The 18867-nt window shown below is 43.2% G+C and overlaps 1 protein-coding gene across 7 annotated transcripts in view; it reads right to left on the reverse strand.

Annotated features, from left to right (window-relative positions):
* Window positions 1-18867, reverse strand: part of LOC103355422 (receptor-type tyrosine-protein phosphatase S-like) — a 136695-nt gene that overhangs the window by 49702 nt on the left and 68126 nt on the right. For all 7 annotated transcript variants that reach the window (XM_008279219.1, XM_008279217.1, XM_008279220.1 and 4 more), the window contains 7 exons: window positions 18430-18699; window positions 17627-18208; window positions 16772-16908; window positions 16506-16650; window positions 9091-9411; window positions 6649-6842; window positions 4080-4197 (listed from right to left, as the gene is read on the reverse strand). In XM_008279219.1, the coding sequence (XP_008277441.1) occupies window positions 4080-4197; window positions 6649-6842; window positions 9091-9411; window positions 16506-16650; window positions 16772-16908; window positions 17627-18208; window positions 18430-18699 (1767 nt within the window). The remainder of the gene's footprint in view (window positions 1-4079; window positions 4198-6648; window positions 6843-9090; window positions 9412-16505; window positions 16651-16771; window positions 16909-17626; window positions 18209-18429; window positions 18700-18867) is intronic.

An 18867-nucleotide genomic window follows, 5' to 3' on the forward strand; every position in this document is an offset into this window, starting at 1 on the left:
CCGAGTGCCGGGCGAGATGAATGCTCCTAATACTTCTCGGCTACATACTAAAGCTCAGCTTGGTGTCATTTAAAAGCCCGCTCTGCCTTCATGCTCGCCACTAATCAAGGAAATAGAATCACACATAATGACCCTGTGATGACTTTATGAGTGTGTCTTTCAGTCCACGTGTGCTTCATTTGTCAGTGCAACAGGCTGGCATACAATATGTGACCATCACGGCCTTTGTGGCCATGAAACACTTTTATTATTTGTGTATTTGAAACCGTGGGCTATTCCACAGTGGGGAGAGGGATCAGTGGCACGGGCAGGCAGATTGGTGTCGGGAGGGAAAGAGAGGGGGGTGTGTGGAGGGGAATTGTTCACGGTGTGTGCTGTGTGTGGTGCTACAGGGTGATGATAAAGAGAATGAGGGCATGGTGAGGGGGTGAAAAATGAGTGAATGAGGGATGATGAAGGTGACTGGGGACAAGGAGCAATCAGCTGCAAAGAGAGCCCAACAGGGATATGAGGAGGCAGAGGTGTGTGTGTGTGTGTGTGTGTGTGTGTGTGTGTGTGTGTGTACATGAGTGATTCTGGGGTTTCTGGACACCTTGATTGTCCCTTGCCTCTTCTGTGTCACCCTCCCCTCCACCCCCAACACACACTTTCCCTTATCCTTTCCCCATTTCTTCACCTCTCCTCCCAATCCTCCTCCCTTTCATTTCCTAACCTCCTCCCCATCTCTCTCTCTCTCTGTGTCCATTTCAGGGTCGACCCCGGTTCAATCCCTCCTCGTGGGCCTCCCGGCACGTTTCCCATCAGGCCGCAGTATTAACAGCTTGCTGTTGACACTCACTCGGCCTGACTGAGAAAGGGGCGATCGGGTTTCCTTCTCATTTCCTCCCTCTCTTCAGCATGCCACTCATGCACACACACACACACACACACACNGAGAAAGGGGCGATCGGGTTTCCTTCTCATTTCCTCCCTCTCTTCAGCATGCCACTCATGCACACACACACACACACACACACACACACACACACACTCTGGCATATACATACAAACACGCGCATTACCTCTGTGCTGTGTGCAAAGGCAAAGATGAACAGAGCTGCATTTTTATTATCACCTAACACCCAGATGTAAGATTCTCTGCTTTGTGCACCGTTTCTTGACAAGAAAAAAGAAATCTCCCGCTGATTACCCGCCGATAACAGCCTGCCTATGGAGACTTAAAATATCTAAGGACAGGCGGGGGGTAGGAGATCTTTTTTTTATCCTTAAAGGTCACGACAAATCCACCTCTCCCACGTTCATTTTCCCTTCTTTCAATGTAGTCTGCCTACTGTAGGAGAATGTGTGTGTTTATGTGCCGGGGGTTCATGGAGAGTAGTAATTGGTATGGTGGGGAATGTCATGTATCACTCATGTATTACGACGCCGGGCAATGGGAGTTTTAACCAGTGTCAGTATGAATGAATTCATTACAATCTGCATCCATTCTTACTTGTAACACAGTTAATAAATAATGCAAAGACAATTAGAGAAAGCTCAAACAAAACTATGATAATTTCATTTCATTCATTCAGAAAGGTCAATGATTACTGCATCTTTCATCCCATTGATGCGATAGCGGAAACACTCAGATGTAATTTCAACGTTTTGTTAATGAAGACTCCTCCTGGACCCCTTAAAAAACGTATTTTTTCTTGTTGTCGGTGGTTGCTCATTATAGGAGGAGTTTGGAAAGTATTTCAAACTCCGTTCAACCAACAAAGACTGTTCCAGCCACACAATAAATGTTGTTTGTCTGTGTCTCGCAAATAGGCGTGTTCTAGTTATAGCCGCTTTCATATAAATAAAAAATCCCAAGATAGATTCTTGTGGATACTTTCGTCAAATAACCAGACGGGCTCGTTGGAACGTCTGGAAGATGAAAAGACTCGGCCATTGATAAGATTCGACTTTTAAGCGGCTCGAACACATGCTCCCTTTGTCACGATGCTCTGTATTGACGTTGTTGTTGTTCGGGCCTTTATGTTTCCTAAAAAGAGCCACGCTATGATGTCATATTTCTGGAGGCAACTGTTCTCCTTAAGTGCAAAAAAAAAAAAAAGTTAATGCATTAGTAATGGGGTACAATATTTCATTTATTTACATACTTCATTTAAAATGTTCATGAGTGAGTTCACACAAAGGCAAAGCACTTGAAAGGCTGGTTTTGCAGAGGTGTTATCATTTTATTCATACATGTTTAGATCCAGTGTTGGTGTGGCTTTTACTGGATGCATGTCAAAATTAGGACACACAGCATGTTTGTTTGCATGTAGTTCTAATTTCACACTTACATTTTCAAGGCTTTAGAGAGAATTAAAGACAAAGAAGGGCTTGTTAACTGGGATGTTACTATCAGTCTCTAACATGAGACTGACCTTTGTAATTAAAGGTGGAACTAATGTATAATTTCATGATTTTGTCACATCTGCTAATGACGTTTGATCTCGTTTTCTTGGTGATGCTCTCAAGTTTGCAGATAAAGATAAGTTTACTCTGGAGAACAACAACAAAAAAACATTATTCAAAAGATTTTGCCAGTTTATTTTTTGTATCTCCCTGCCCCTGGCTCAGTCCCCAGAGAACGCAAAAAAAAAAATCTCTTTTGTTCACTGCTTGATATAGACCTCAGAAACTACCACGCTACCTCAGAAATTTCATTAAAAAGTGGGAACACGCTGCTATTCACGAGGCCATCCTAACATCTCTCAGAACAAGAAGGACAACTACTTTGCCTCCAAAAAAAAAAAAAAAGGCTGTTCTCCCTGTTTTTCCTCCCCATCCTTCACCCCCTTCCCTTTTTTTTTCAATTTATCTTAGCCTCTGGCATAAACCGTTTCTTTAAACTTCAATAACAATAATAAAAAAGAAGAGGCTTCCCCTCTGAGGGACAAGCAGAATGATCTCGACTGGCATATCACTCAGCCAGTCCTGACAGGAGGATGGAGAGTGACAGCGCTCACTCGAGCCCCTTTGGCGGTGTCGCGCTCCCTGACACCTGTAACGCACACCTGTCACGATCTGGGAAACTTGCCTATGTTTGTGGGTGTCGGGTCGTGAGAATGTGTCACGCGTGTGCTGTGGTGTAAGGAGCGCCACAGTGTAGGTCTGCATATTCTGTGTGTGTGCTTCGTAGCGGAGACGACGTGCATGTGAGTCACTAGGTGTGTATGTAGACATGTGTACGCAACATAATGGAAGTATGTAAGCAGTTGTGCACATATTGGCTCTCGGAAGCCTCCCAAAGCCAACTGGCAACGGCGCTCACACAAAAGGGCGCTTCTACCTTGGCGCGATGCCTTTCTCTCTCAAAGAAGGTTTTCACACTCTCCGGCTGCCAGCCTCACAGGTTTAGATCATGGTTATGGTAACTAAGCTGCAGGCACAGGCACACACAGCCTCGGCAAACTGGTGTGCACACTAGCGGTAATAAGGGAAAAAAAAAAGACGGAGTGCAGGCATTGACTAGCAATCTTTTTTTTTTTTTTTATTGCAGCTGAACCCAAACACTCAACAGGGGTTTTTCATGCTGTCATAATCTGTCTAAAAAATCTCAAAGTAACCTCAAATCTATTTTTGATCTCTTGATCTCCTTGACCAGATATAAAAAAAATAAAAAATCTGTGGATAGTCCTTCGAACATGACTGAAATGCAAAATGCAGCACCGACAGACACAAATACCAACCGAGTCTCAGATGTGTCTCAAGAAAAAAAAAAAAAAAAAGCAGACGGTTAACTCGATACGGATTTCTGAATCCTCAAGAATTTCTAATGCACTCGTATAAATGTCAGGATTTCTCGCATTTGTTTGTGGCTGCTTTCTGTATCTTCCAAACAGGTTTCAGATAAACACATCACGTTGGGGCTCTAAATGACGGCTCCTTTAGTGCTGTTCACAGCTGGACTGGAACGATAAGGAACCCCTGAGCAAGGAACCCTCCGGTCACATGCAGAATAGTGAACATGCTGCCGTTATTTGCTGCATAAACAAAGGGTCTATGACTAAAGCACCAGATAAATGGTTTAACTTCTCACTGACCTGCCCCTTTGGTCACCACCAGTTTAGGTTTGCTCCGAGCTCCATCCCCCTTGGTGGTGTATGCTGCCACCGTGATGGAGTAAGTGGTGTCTGGTTTGAGTCCTCCAATGACCATTTCCTACGGGAGACATGGAAGAGACAGGGACAGGGAAATGTCAAAATGTGTCTTGAATTTTTCATGATTTGACCCCACTTTGTGCAGCTCAAAGAGCCTTATGCAGAATGTTAATCTAAGTGAAGTGTCTCCCGGTCCTCTTTATTAATTTTCACGAGGCATGCATTAAATGTAATGTTTCCCCCTGTGTAATGGGAGACCATTCCATTACGTAAATCCTCAGAGCCGCCAAGGTGGAGGAGGGACATTAGGTATGTAAATGGAAAGTAGCCTCCCCCTTATTCCTCGAGCGATATTCCAATCAACAACTTAACTTTGATAAATGCATGCTGAATACATCCTCGCCACTCGCAGGCAGTTTTTTACCTCAGCCATTAAGTTTCCTTGAGTCCTCTTCAAAGAGAGGCTTCCGATCAATTCTAATGAATCTTTCAAGGGAGCGGGTTTGAGCGAATGCAGAATGAGGTTTTTAACAGGCTGGTTGGCAGAGGGATGGGAGAAGTCAATAAAGGTAAATGAGCTATAAGTACTGTCTTGCACTTGACATGGTATTCATGTAACGCAGATGGACTGGGGTTGCAAATCGGAGTTCAAAACGGGGGTACGATTTGTTGGTGGAGAAAAAATGAGAATGATAACCAAAAGATGTGATGAGGAATTTAAAGTAGGATTCAAAGGTCATACAGGGACATTCTGTAAACTACAATCTATACAACTTAAAGCAGCACAAGAAATCCAAGGCACCAAAATGAAAATAAATGGATTAAATATCGCACACACAGAAACAAACAAACAAACCAAAAAAAAAACACACACTACCAGAGCACAAGACAAAACACACTGTATCAGCACACAGTAGCATTAAGCATTCCAGGCACAACGGTCAGTGGATATTGCATCAGCCATTTTCTTTTACAAGCTAACTGGCACCAGAGGTTTTGTCCTCTTTTTTTTTTTCTTTTCTTTAGTGATAGTGTTGTCTGGCCAGGCGACCGAGGTGAAGCCTCAGAGCCACTTTGTTATTCAGACTTTATGAATAAAGATTGGACGCGTGGCGTGGACCGTGAATCCGACCAGGTTGATGCAGTACCCGCTGTTTATACCCTTTTTCAAGTACACAAAGCACTCAGGTGAAACTTCGTACTCACATATTCAGCTGTATCGTCCGTTTCCCACTAACCCCCCCCGCCAAAGAGGAGAGTGCAGGAGAGAGAGCAATGGTTTTTTTTTTTTTTTTTTTTTTAAAAAAAAAAAAAAAAAAAAAAAAGAAAGGGAAGAAACAGGATTGTGAGAGACGGGGGCATTAGAGGTTTGGGGAGCAGAGGGTGGGGTGTCAGAAATAGGTCACTAGTTTTAGGAGGTCAGTCGAGAGTGAGGCTCGCGTTAAGAGGTGCAACTGAAACAAAGCTGACAGTCGTCTGCTAGTGGGGCCTGGAGATGCTTAACTGTGCAGCAAAATAACAAGCTGGTAAATCATCGATCTCTTAACTACAGCCAGTAACAACATGAAGACGTAGCTTTAAAGGGTTCAAGTTGTTTTGAGGATGTTTTTTAACCAGGTATTCTTGGAGTGTGCATCGCTTTGGATCTTATAATTTAGCTTATTTAAGCTCTTGAATTCACGGGTCAGCTAAATACCAAAAATCTAACTTGATGCTGGTGGCATTTGGCCTGCATGGAGCCTTCATTCATGTGCAATAAATAGCTCTTGATTCATTCATTCCCAAAATATGCAGCAATGCACGCAGCTATTCTTTTCTATGTTGTTTACCCTATTGCTTCAAGGCTGTAATTTCCAATTGGATGATTGCTACTGTGCAAAAAAAAAAAAAAAAAGCCTCTTTTTTGGCAGGATTCCTCCAGAACTGTGTTGACAGAAGTTTTGTAAAAAGAAGACAAAAAAAATGGGGCATTCACTACAATTCTGTCAGTCGAGGCTGATTTTTTGGTAAAATGTTTTCATGCCAATTTTACCCTTCGCCCCCTCCCCAAAGTACAGAATACTATAATCAGCATTTTCTTTGTGTTTGGATACAAGCACACCATCAAATATTTCATGGCAGATGTTGCCATAAAGCAGGGGTCTAGACATTCCTAATACAAGCCACAGAGGTAGAAGAGGGAGGACAAGATTAGTGAAGCTTTGATTTCAGCTCTTGTTGTTGGCTGAGGGGAAAAGAATATTACAGCAATATGAAACGAAATCCAAGAGGGAAAAGCACCCATATCGTTTCCCCTGCCGCAGCAGTATTTGCACAGCTACAACGGCGCAGATAAAGTACACAATTTTACAGTCTTTATGAGCAGAGAAGTTGTGCAAACTTTTGAAATGACTATATATTTGCAAGTGAGCAAAAATAAAACCCCTGCATTAATGCACAGTGCAAGCATGCTATGTGGTTGGACTTTATATTTTAGCTGAGTTGTAGCGGGGACACTGTGAGATGGTCATACCTGGGCATCGGCCAGCATCACGTCCTTGATGAGGGGCAGGCCCCGTGACTCGCCATTTTCCACACGTACATAGTGAACCTGGTAGCCACGGATCTGACCGTGCTGCTTGCCCGGCGTCAGGGAACGCCACATCACCTTAAGAGCTGTGGAGTTGAGGACCTCCACCTCCACACGCCTTGGAGGAGCCCCGGGCACTACAGGAAACAAAGCAAATCCTCAAGTCAGAGTGTGTTGTTGAAGAATTCTGATACATTTGGCTCAATGGAAACGGTATTTGCAAGAGCAGTACAAGATAAGAGATGCACCCATAGACTGTATAAAAGATAGACGTAGCTGCCGTGACGTCACCCGTTGGTTTCTGCACTGAGAAAATGAAGCCAGGGTTTTGCTACTTCCTGGTTGACATCTTGGATTTTTGGAGCCAGTGACGCAAAAATCGTCGGAGGGGGGCGGAGCCATAGGAGCAGCGATTGGTCAGACGGATTGAGAGGCGGGCCCTCTCTGCCCGCCCACATTTACCGCCTTCTGCTCGCTTCCTCTGTATGGTCGCTGCCGACTGTCAATCAAGCCAGCCACGCCCCTTGCCCCGCAAAATGTTGATGATTTTTTAAAAATTCAGTATTGATTTATTTTCAGATTGGCCACCTGATCTCTGGATTTGACCATGAAAACTAATAAGAAAAAAATCCTGAGCTGGAGGAATGCAGTATTTCATGATCTGTGATCACTTCTTTTCCAATTCATTTCTATGGGAGCCAGGGCTTTTTGGAGCCAGGACTAGTGGACGTAGTGATATTGCAGGTTTTTGACACTTCCGGGTTGGCTTCATTTTTCAGGACCGGTTGCTACGTCCATCTTTTATACAGTCTATGGATGCACACATGCATATCCATGAAACTTACTCCAAGAATGACGGACAGAGACGTTAAAACACAACCAACACATGCCAGTGCCTGTCTTCCCACGTTACCACACCTCCCATCACACCACCCCTCCTCCGTCTCTTCCACCTTATGTGTCTGTCAATGGGAAGCCTTGTCTCTCAGTCATAATGACAGACCTTTATGGCAGGCCTTGCTTCTAGGCCTTTCGATCTGCCACGGTCCGTCCCTTTCTGAGATGGATGTGCCATTAATAAAACTCTTCCACTCAAACTGCTTCCATTTGCTCCTCCACAAACACTTCGAGTCGCCTTCTTCGCCCCCTTAAATCACAACCCCATTTCCCCCCACTCCCACCCTCCATCTTCCCCAGGATCATGCACCAATCTTGTTTATTACCGGAATCTTTTCTACCTTTTAGCCCTGCCTGTTATTTCTTTACCGGGCACTTTTCTGTCACACGTTATTATTGTAATGACACCAGGAAATTTGTTATAGCTATTGTCAGTGGGTTTTTGGCTTTCACCCCTCCAGTGCCTGACAGGGGCGTCTTTTAAAACAGGTGTGGAAAGAATTGAAGCCCGTCTCTCCTGTTGCACTTGTTGTAGATCAGCGTAAGAAAAAAACGCTTAAAATGCTGCGGTAATGGGCGCCAAATGGATCGTAGCGAACAGAAGCGAATGTCAGCCATCCGTCAATGATTCAGATGTGCTGTGACGCGCTCACGTCTTTACTTTTTTTAGTTTTGCTGTTTTATTGCTCAACTTCTTTCCCTCTTTGTCACATGGATTCTGCTATTCAGCTCATCTGCGTCATATATATTTTCTGAGAAGTGGAGGTGGAGATGTTTTTGCAATCATTTCTGTTTTTTTTCTCCCCAAGCATTGTATTTGTTGTGCAGAACTGCTGCATTATAGCTTCACCAAAAGTGTATCAAATGACCAGAAGGAGGGAAAAAAAATCTATTCATGTGCACAACACTTTTTACTTTTTCCAGGAATATTCAACTTTCACAATTTAGCAACCCCGTGGTTTACTCTTAAACAAGACAACCAGTAGTGTTCTCTGTCCTTTCATGCTCAGTGGTAGTTTCTGCACATTCATACTGTTTTACCAACTAGATTTTCCAGTCAGCGCATGTCTTCTGCAGCCTCACGCGTACGTACATGTTTAACCTCCGACCTGCTGTTACCACCGTAAATGCACAGACAGATATGGCCTTAGAGTGTGCATCCCTCATAAATGCTTATGGCTCTCAGCTGAGCAATGGAATACTGCTAAAAGCCTACAGCTTGATGCAAGTTATTGGATGCGCTAGCTATAGAATAAATTACATTTGCGTGGTTATGTTTTAAAAGCAAAATGCCTTATTTCCCAAGTGCGTTATCTAATTCGAGTGTTTCCGTTCATAAGCTTTACATAGCTGTACGTCATCTTGTTATTTGAAAAACCTTGGTACTATTTGAAACCCGAACATCTTTAGAGCACTTCAGGCTTGTATGTGCTGCACATGTTACATCTCCATCTCTAGGTATAGTCTACGAAATAAGGACTCATGTACCGTCTTCATCTGTCCGACAGACGAGGGGCTCGCTCTCAGGGCCTGATCCGATCACAGTGGAGGCGGACACAGTGACGCGGTACTGGGTCCACTTCTCCAGTCGCTGCAGCAGCACCTGCTCTTCAGCTGCAGGCACCAACGGCTCCTCCATGGGTTCCTCGTCGTCACCGGCCCCGTCTGACGGGCCCACCACCTGGTAGCGCACCCTATACCCCGCCAGGACACCATTCTGACTCTTCAAAGGCGGGGGGCGCCAACTTACCAACAGGGTGGTGGAGCTGGTGCTGCTGCACTTAATTTCTTGAGGGGGAGCTGAGGGCTCTGGTGAGGTGGATAGGACAGGAAGGGAAGGAAGGGGGGACGAGGAGGACGGGGAAGGACGGGGAGGGGAAGGAGGAAGGGAGGGAGGGGGTGAAAAACAAAAAAATAAAAAGATGGGAGAGATAAAGAAAATGAAAAAAAAGGAAAATTCAAAACTCAAATAAAAAACAATAAGAATAACTCGAAACGAAATCGCAACACAAAGACGGAGGCAAAATGTTTGAAGCAAAAAAGGAAAAAGAAAAAAAACCATCAAGCAAATGTCAACGTAAGATTCATAAATGGAGAACGGCACAAGCTTGTGTAATAATGAATCAAGATGGCTGCTTTGGTGAGATACCTGGGGACGAGTGTTGGATAGTGCACGCATGTTGGATCTATTTTTTTTGGACATATCAAAGCTTTGTAGTGTTATATGTAACTGCTACTGAGGCACCGAGTCTTTACTTAGAAACCAGGTAAACACGACAGATTTACTGCTGCCACTAAGCCACTAAGCTGCGAGTTTCAGTAACTAAGTGTCATAAAAAAATATATATATTCTGTTCAATAAAGTCAAACTCTATTTTCATTTTGCACCAGAATTTTCAGCTCAAATAATCCAAAAGCAACATTTAACAATATAAATATAAGACGGTTCAATCTGTCCTTTTAAATCTGCAGCAGCATTGAAACGTTCCAACATGGCGGCAGTTATTTTTGTCTGAAGTGGTTTTTGAAAACATGTTAAAACCTACACATCTGTGAACTTTCTGAATCAAACTCGGTGCCTTCGGTTTCTAATCTGTGCCAAGCTCTTAGACAGCTTGTGCTTGTCCAGAGAATGTGCTGTGCGGGGAGCGATAAAGTGTTTCACTTCCCTGCCAGAGTTTGGTATTATACGGATAAGAGGACATGTATGAAAATATTTCTATCTGAGTGGGGTTTCCTCTATTCCCCTCCATGACTGTTGCATGGAGAAAAAACAACATATTCCTTCCATCTTGGTGCGACGAAGCCAGTTCATTATTACAGTTTTGTCTGTTATGTAGGTAAACATAGCACAATAATCAAAAACAAAATCAAACATTGTCACGAAAAAAAAGAAAAAAAAAGAGGCATTCCACACACAGCAAATAAAGAACAGAACTCAAATGAAAACCATGGAAACAAGCAGCATGTTCTCATTCCAAAAATAAAAAAAAAGAAAAGAAAAAAGCTGAAGAAATAAATTATGAACTGAAGGAGGGTACTGGGAAATGAATTTCTCTGTAACCCAGGTGACTCGAAAGAAAGAACCACAACAACAGTTAAGGTTCAAAAATGACAACTCATGAGAAAACCATGAAAAAAACAGGATACTCAGCATAAAAAAGAAAAACAAGAACATTTAACTTGTAACAAAATAACCAAAAAATAAAATAAAATAAAAACAAAAAATAATCACAAGCACTGTCTGCATCATACGTACCTGACTCCCAAAAATACAAACTTTTTAAGACTTTCTTACCACCAGCACCCGACTACAGAGCGTGCTTACTCTGGAGTCAGTGAGCTGCAACACTTTCCTTCCCAGAGAGCGAATTTTTGAGATCAATCCCCTGTTTTTGAGTCTTTAATTTTGCTTAATTGAGTTCGTTTTGGACCCATTGTGGGATTACTGGGAGGGAGAGAGTTGGCTCTGTGCTGTAGCCAGGGCTGTTTAATACTGTATTGTCGGGCCGGAGGGTCCACAAGACTGCGAGAGGCGGGGGGGGGGAGCCATCGGGGTGGAGGAGAAAACTCGCTCCTAAAATATTCTGTTCTTGCGCACTTGGCCGAGCACACAAACATCGTTCCTTGTTAACAATTTGCACAAATAAATCCCATTTCATAGCCCTGCGCCTATGTATCTTTGCAAAGCATGCTGCCATTTTGAGATTGCCAAGACGCAAGAATAGAGGAAGCAACATGGAAAGCTTGTATTGCGGAATTCATAAAAGTTTAATGATAGTGTTCTGACTGTAATGTCACTTTGGTCAGAACAGCTTTAAAAAAAAAAAAGAAAGAAAATAAAAAAACAGGAGTTTTTAGTAGAAGACAGGCCTCCTCCCAGTGAAAACTGAATGTTCCGGCACACAACAAATAAGACAGGACCTCAGCCACAGTTCCCAAACCCTTCTCTGTGTCCAATGGGCTTATTTACTTAAGGTCTTACTGGATTTTGAGCCTTTCAGCTTCTTTCCTTCGCTCATATTGTATTTGCAAACTCTCCACGTCAAGAGTGATTGCTCAGTTCTCAATCTTTGTGGTGCGGAAAAAGGCTATGAATCTGACAGGGGCCGGGCTATCGCAGTGCACAGGCATCCTCATGCCTGATAACGGTTTAAGACTGGCTGGGGCACAGCTTTAATAAAGTGCATATCCCATGAAGGCCAGTGGTAGGATTATGGATACTAGAACTATACAACCACAAAAGAAGAAACTCAGCTAATGCTTCGCTTGAGGTTCTTTTGAACCTTCCCTGAAAGAGTTTCCTAAATGCTATTTGACAAATAATTAGTCATGTCTGCATTCATATCCTTCTCTTTGACTTTTAAGTCTGTTGTGATGTGACTGGGAGCTCCGGGTATGAAGTCTGCAATATCAAGTACCGGTGGCATACCTAATCATTATGACTACCTTCAGATTAAAAGTGTTTCTAGTGCAGCATCTTCAGTGGATATGAATCACACACGTTATTGCTAACAGTTTAGCTACACGGGTCATTACCCAGTGCCTTTTGTCAACTCTTTAAATGACACAGATTGTCAGTGCTTTTGCTATCAGAGTTTAAGCACATGTCTGTGTTTGAACTGTATTTTCATCAGAAGCCTCCCAATGGCAGGATGTTCGTATTTGTAAATCATTATGGAATTAATCCCCTCTGATGCCAAATGGCCATGGTGTGGCTCACACAAATATTCCAATATATCTAAAAACCTACTGCAATTATAGTAAGTGGGGGGCTAAACTGCTTGTTTGGTTAAATACAGAGGATTTAGAATCTGCCACTTTAATTTGAGAGATAGCACTTGACTGGCTACTGGCAGGTTCTAGGTATAATCTAAATGTGTAACAAAGCCTGACAATCCAAGGCCTTGGCTCATAGCTCATTGCAAAGCATGAAATTAATTCTGACGCTATGAAATGGGATTCTTATCTGCCACTCTGGGGCCCTGCAGTCGCCCAACACCCACTCCCAGGGTCTATCTCAGGTCCTGTTACCATGCCTCGGATCTGGGTAACAGCGAGAGGAACGCTGGGAGCCCTCGTGACTCTCAGGTTGTGGACCCACTCCGGCCACCTCTGAACGGTCCCACAAAAATGGTCTCAACCTGGTCTGATAGGGCAGCATACCCCACGAGGCCTTGCGTCTGAATGAGGGCCACTGCTGCCAGTAACGTCTTGTTGAATCACTACAGCCTGAGGTAATATTTGCCAAGAGAGCTCAAATAAAATGGTTCTTTGGTGCTCTTTGTTTTGATAAGTTATTTGGCATCAATCACAACGGACCAGATAAAGACTGTGAGAGAATTGTTGTTGTCTGAAGTGACTTTTCTTCTGAGTTCTTGACAGAGTGGTCCCCATGACAATAGCCTCTGGTAATGCTACTTGGACTGAGCACAAACTCCAACAATCTGTGAACATTTTTTTTTTCTTTCTTCTACCACATATAATAGACAACAAAGCAAACTGGAAAATCATGTTGTCTGTCTTACTTTTCACTTGGTGGCAAAGCGTTTCAGTCTGCCAGACGTTTCGATGGATTCAAATCGAGGCGGAGATGGTTCTATAGGGTTGCGAGTAAAAGTTGAGTCATATTAAAATTGTATTCAGCCGTTGCCCCTTAATGTGTTTAGGATAGAACGGGCAAAATTGATTTACTTTTTCGCTGCGGTAATGCTTCCTTTTTCGTTGTGGATTTTTATTCGAGCTGATCCTTTCTTAACATTTCATTAATCTTTAAATACAAGTGAGTCTCTGCAGCTAATTCAGTCAAGCATCCAGTTAATCAGAACCCCTCATTATAGTCTAGGTTAGATATATTCCACGACTATTTTACTGTACATGTATTTGTGTGCGTAACACATTCGTGATGACAGTGCAGCGCTTCACACTCTAATGGGGATATTTTGTGTGTGTTTGTGTGAAACTGCTCAGAACTCTGCAAGAAGTAGTTATACAACGACTGCGTCAGTTTACTGCCTATAAACTGCATTGTGTTTCCTTGTATTGTACATTCATGTGTGGCCTGTTTACTCCTTGTTATGAGGTTTTTCTGGTGTTTTCTGACAATTTCAAGTGTGTTAAACTGCGTCATGAAGACACTTATTTTAAGCTATAAATGTCACAATGCTTTTCAGCGACTTGTTATTCTTAATCTGTCCAAGCAGCAAAACTGCAAATATGTCAGTTCAATCTTTAAACTGCGTAAAAAAATTGCTTAATCTAGCCTCACAGTGCGACGATTAATCGGACGAATACGTCGATGTCCCGGGCAGGGAAAGGGTTTGGCAGACTGAATCCCTTAACCACACGATCACTTACCTCAGAGAGTCCAACAGATCAAGTTATTTATTGTGTTGCGTTACAAAACATTTTGCTTTGTCAGACTTAGTCTTTGATTTCTGATCTCAGCAGTGAGAGACCAAGGGATGCATCTCACACTTGCTTGTGCAGGGACTCTTCAATGAGTTAAGAAAAAGAAAAAAAAAAAAAAGCTGGCTGAGAAAACCCAATGAGGCCAAAAGTGAAGTCATAGAAGTAGAAAGATGGTAAAGATGGCTGTTAATTTTAAAAGAACAGCTACAAAATATTTGTTATGGAAAGTAGAACTAATGTGGGACTTGATATTTAGAAAGTTTGGAACTCATTTCCAGGACAGTAACATTAACTTTCTATTGTATGCAGGTATGTGCTGTTATTAACAAGCAGTCATTCTTTCTGTCTGTTGTTGTACTGAACTGAAAGAAAGAGTCCCTTGTCTCAAGCAGAATTAGACTTATTCTCGTTCATAACTGCTCAAAAAGCAAGAACATGTAAATCCTGCCAATGTGTGCTGCTCTGTCCGCTGTGTTGCAGCTGCTCGTGTCTGCGGTGGACTTGGGTTCATGCAAGAACCCAACAGAAAGACAAAAATCACAGCAAGCTACTGTTTGGAGGGATGTCAAATCAATACTCTTTCAGATAACCCAGAAATGAACAGAAACTGGTAAATAAACAAAAGATCTAATTCAGAACTTTTATCAAAAGAGTCAACATAAAAGGAAGAGGACACAAAGTGAGCAAGGTGATGTCAAGCCATTCCAAGGAGAGCTTTTGTTCCAATGCACAGGGGAACAAGTGGCAAAGAGAGAGAAAGAGCTGGGATAGGGGGAGGGGGATGTAAGAGGAAGAGAAGGGTGTATCCAATCCAATCAGCTTGCACTTTACCAGTCAAGAACAAATGCAAAAAACAGGGGCAAGGAAATCACAAACACACGTTGATGGGTGAAGATGTGCACAGACACTCGAGAGACGCCAAGACAGGAATGGGGCTGGATGAACATCGAGTATATTCATGCCTGGACTGATCATAGATCAACGGTGCAGTGAAAGGGTTCTCAACAGCACCCCGAGTGGGCAGGAGTGAGTGTCGCATGCAACTGGCGCTCTCCTCAGTGACTCTGCACTGTCTGTGTGGCTCTGCTTGCCTAGCAGTAACAAAAGGAACTGTGAAGTGGTTGGTCCAAAGCCCCCACGCCCAGATGTGGGGGGACAGCCAACAAGTTGCACTGGTAGAAACAGAAAATGTGTTAAAAGAAGTCCACTCCCACCGCCATGGCTCTCCTACGTCCCTGTTTGAATTCTGTGGTTTAAACCCCGTAAAATCTACAAAGCGCAGTCAGTTAATTGGGAAATAATAGTCGCTGCTCCGATAGCACATTTGTCTTTGATTTTATATTTCCTGCATCATCAAGATCCACAATGACTAGCTCAGATTCACCCGTAATCCCGTAAATCCAGCTACATTTTCAAGGTTCTTTACCATTAATGTATTAAATGTCAGTACTCAGCATCATTGTTAATCTTTGTGTGCAGTGTAAACCCGAGAGACATGAATTTAATACCCTGTCATCCCAACAGTACTTATACCTACAATTGGGTATTTGATTGGATAAGCTACGTGTCTTTTCTTTCTCCACAGCTTCCACTGCCGTGCACGAAGGCATCACTTGTGTTAATCTTAGCCGGCTGGGTTAAATAATTCAGTTGTGTTCCTGCTATCTGTAAACGACAATAAGGAGCGCAGAACTGATTTGCTGGAGTCAATTTAGTGGGTGTGCAAGTACTTTTAGTGACTGCTCTTAGGGAGTTTTTTTTTTCCCCCCAATTTCCTCATCATCAATATGCATACAGTTCATATGAGAGCCTTGGCGGTCTTAGAGGAGAACTGACATTTTTTGTGTCTCTGTCACGTGGGAAGTGCACTTGCTGTTGACAAAGGAAAAGCAAATATGAACAAAAGTGAAAGGGAAATAAAGAAACTGCCAAAATTGTCAGTCCACATAGGCTTGATTTGTTTGACAGTGTGGAGTACAACTCTCTACTTTGGCACCAAGTTAGAAAATAAGGTAATTCTACAATAAAAATGGTTGTAAAACACTCTAAGAAAAAGTGTTCTTTGTTCTTCTTAGTGTAAATACCTCCTTGCACGAGGTTAAAAAAAAACACCCTAAATCATACCGTTACAGTAAGGGTAACAAAAGAAAAGTCAAATACAAAAAATATTAAACCACATGTTAAAGCAAGAAATCAACAACACACCAGTTAAATCACTTTGTTATGTAGTCTCAATCAGCCTTCAACTGTGTTTATGTCTGAGGAAAAACACAGGCATAATTCAAAGGCGATGAGGCAGTTGACATCAGAGAAAAGTTTGCAAGCTCCAGTCATAAGGAAAAAAACACACAACCTCATTAGAAATCACTTAAGTGAAAGGTCCACGAAGACATAAAACCATTATTCTATAATGATTTACTGTGGAAAATCCCTGCGTTAGCCCACCCACAAAGACAAGAGAAGACCGAGGAAAAAAAAGAAAGGCTACATACTGGCTTGCAAGGTCTTGTGGGAAATGTCATTTGTGAAGGCTCCGATGCCTTTGTTAGAGATGGCTGCCAGGGAGAAGTGGTACTCTGTGTTGGGGCGGAGACCTTCCACAACATATGAAGTTGTGGGTCCAAATGTTTTCTTCATCTGTCGATGGAGAAATAAGTTACTGACAAGTTTGACTTAAGACACAGAAACGTGATACTGGAGCGCCGGGAGCTTGTGTACATCTCACAGCGGAAAGTCCATCAAACACTGGAATTTGTACCTGGGTGCCAAAACTGCCTTCCATGTAGCGGAGCTCATAGTTTATAATTCCTTCCTTATCGTAGGCAGGCTCCCAGGTCAGTTCGATGCTGGTGTCGGACACAGCACCGACCTGGAATTTGGATGGCTGACCTGGAACTGAGAGAACACAGCAGAGGATGTTGGAGCGTGTTGTGTTCGTAGAGATCAGTGACAAGACAAGGAAGTTAATATTATACATGTGAGTGGTCCCATCCAATTACCAATGTAAAGGTCAGCGATTTCTTAATAAAATAGCATATTTGTTATCAACACAAAAACATGATGAGCGTAATTAAACTGGGCATAAAGTGACTGAGGAATAGATTACAGTGGGGGAGAAAAAAAACATTGTGGCTGGCTGACAGTGAAGATACAACGGTGCTCTACTTGTCACCTTTCCCTTGCACTGATGGAGTCATCTTTGCTAAGGCCTGGAGCTGATCCTGTTAGCTCTCAGATGTTGGCTCTTTCACAAATGTGGTTGTTTTTTTTTTCTTTACTGGTTCATATGATCAAACAGATTTTGTCATTATTTGCTGAAGATGCAGATGTGCAGGCAAACTTTGCACAGCAGGGGAGAAAAAGTGCCTCTTTGGCAGCAAGTGCAGCCTGTTTAAAGTTTTATAAAATGTGCTGCTGATGCATAAGAACAGCTAAAGTTGTTCTTCATTGTTTGTTGAAGTATTCCCCGTAAGGAGGAGGCTGGAGAACAGGTGTAGCATTCACCAAATTTCAGTATGCTTGCAGAACTATCTGGAAAATCTGGACAAGTGCCTATTACAGAGAGTTTCAATACCAGTACCAAGTTGACCAAAATAAGCTTGCACATCCTTACCTCCTTGGAGCACTTTGACATGGATGGGCTCTGAGAAAGGTCCGTCACCTACAGAAGTGAATGCTAAGACTTTGATTGTGTAAGTCTCTTGAGGGACTAGGCTCTGGATGGTGGTGATGATGCTGTCCTGGACATTATGGATCTGCCAGAGGCTCATGGGCTGGGAGTCATCCATGGTGTAATAAACACGGTAGCCCTTGATCTGCCCATTGGGCTCCTCTGGCTCTTCCCACTGCACCATCATGGTGTTTTGGGGAAGGATCTGGGCCTTAATGTTTCTTGGTGGACTGGCGGGGGCTTGTTCACCAGTTCGAGTTTCTACCGGCTCACTGGGAGGACCCTGGCCAATTGTGTTGACGGCCGAGACACGGATTTCATACTCTGTGTTGGGGTAGAGGCCACCAATGCTGTAACGTGTAGTGGTGATATCATCCACCGTCTCATACTTGCTGTCTGGGGACTTGGCCCTATACTGAATGATGTAGTATGTCACTGGATCTGGGTTTCCTGAGTCCCAGGTGATGGTCACACTGGTGGCAGTGGTTTCAGTAACCACAGGGGTACCTGGAGGCTTGGGGAGAGCTGTTACGGTGACAAAAGAGGAAGGGAAAACAATGGAATCATTTACCATAACAGTTTCAGCCTCGGGAGCTTTGCAGCAACAAACAGAAAGCATGGGAATTTCCTTTACATTGATCCAAGAACATCATAACAAGACTGTAGTTGTAATTTCTGCATTCAAACTTGACTGAAGTTAACCTTCTTCGTAAGTACCCTTGTTCCCAAGCACAGTTATCTCTTACATTTGACAGTGATCTGCGCCACAGCTTCAATGATGCCAAGGCTGCTCATGGCCACGCAGGTGTAGTTGGCTGACTCACGGACGCTGCTCAGTTCGAGAACGTTCCTGCCCACTGGCATCTCATCCTCGGGTGTCAAGTCCTCTGAGTTGAGCATCCACTTGACATAAGGCATAGGCGACCCCACTGCCACACACGTAATGTTCACACTGCCACCCGGCATAATTTCCTGACTTGTCGGTGGAATGGAGAAGCGAGGAGGCACCCGCCGGACTGGGAGAAGGCATGAGGAAGGGGAGAGGATGACAAAAGAGGGCAAGGGAGTCAAAAAAAAAAGAGAAAGAGAAAGGTAACAAGAGAGGCCGATGAAAATGGACCCTTCTCAAGGAAATACTTAACACAAAAGGTTCAACATGGTAAATGTGAACTCAAACACAAAAT

The sequence above is a fragment of the Stegastes partitus genome, unplaced genomic scaffold (assembly GCF_000690725.1).
Source record: "Stegastes partitus isolate 25-593 unplaced genomic scaffold, Stegastes_partitus-1.0.2 Scaffold149, whole genome shotgun sequence".
NCBI classification, from domain to species: domain Eukaryota; kingdom Metazoa; phylum Chordata; class Actinopteri; family Pomacentridae; genus Stegastes; species Stegastes partitus.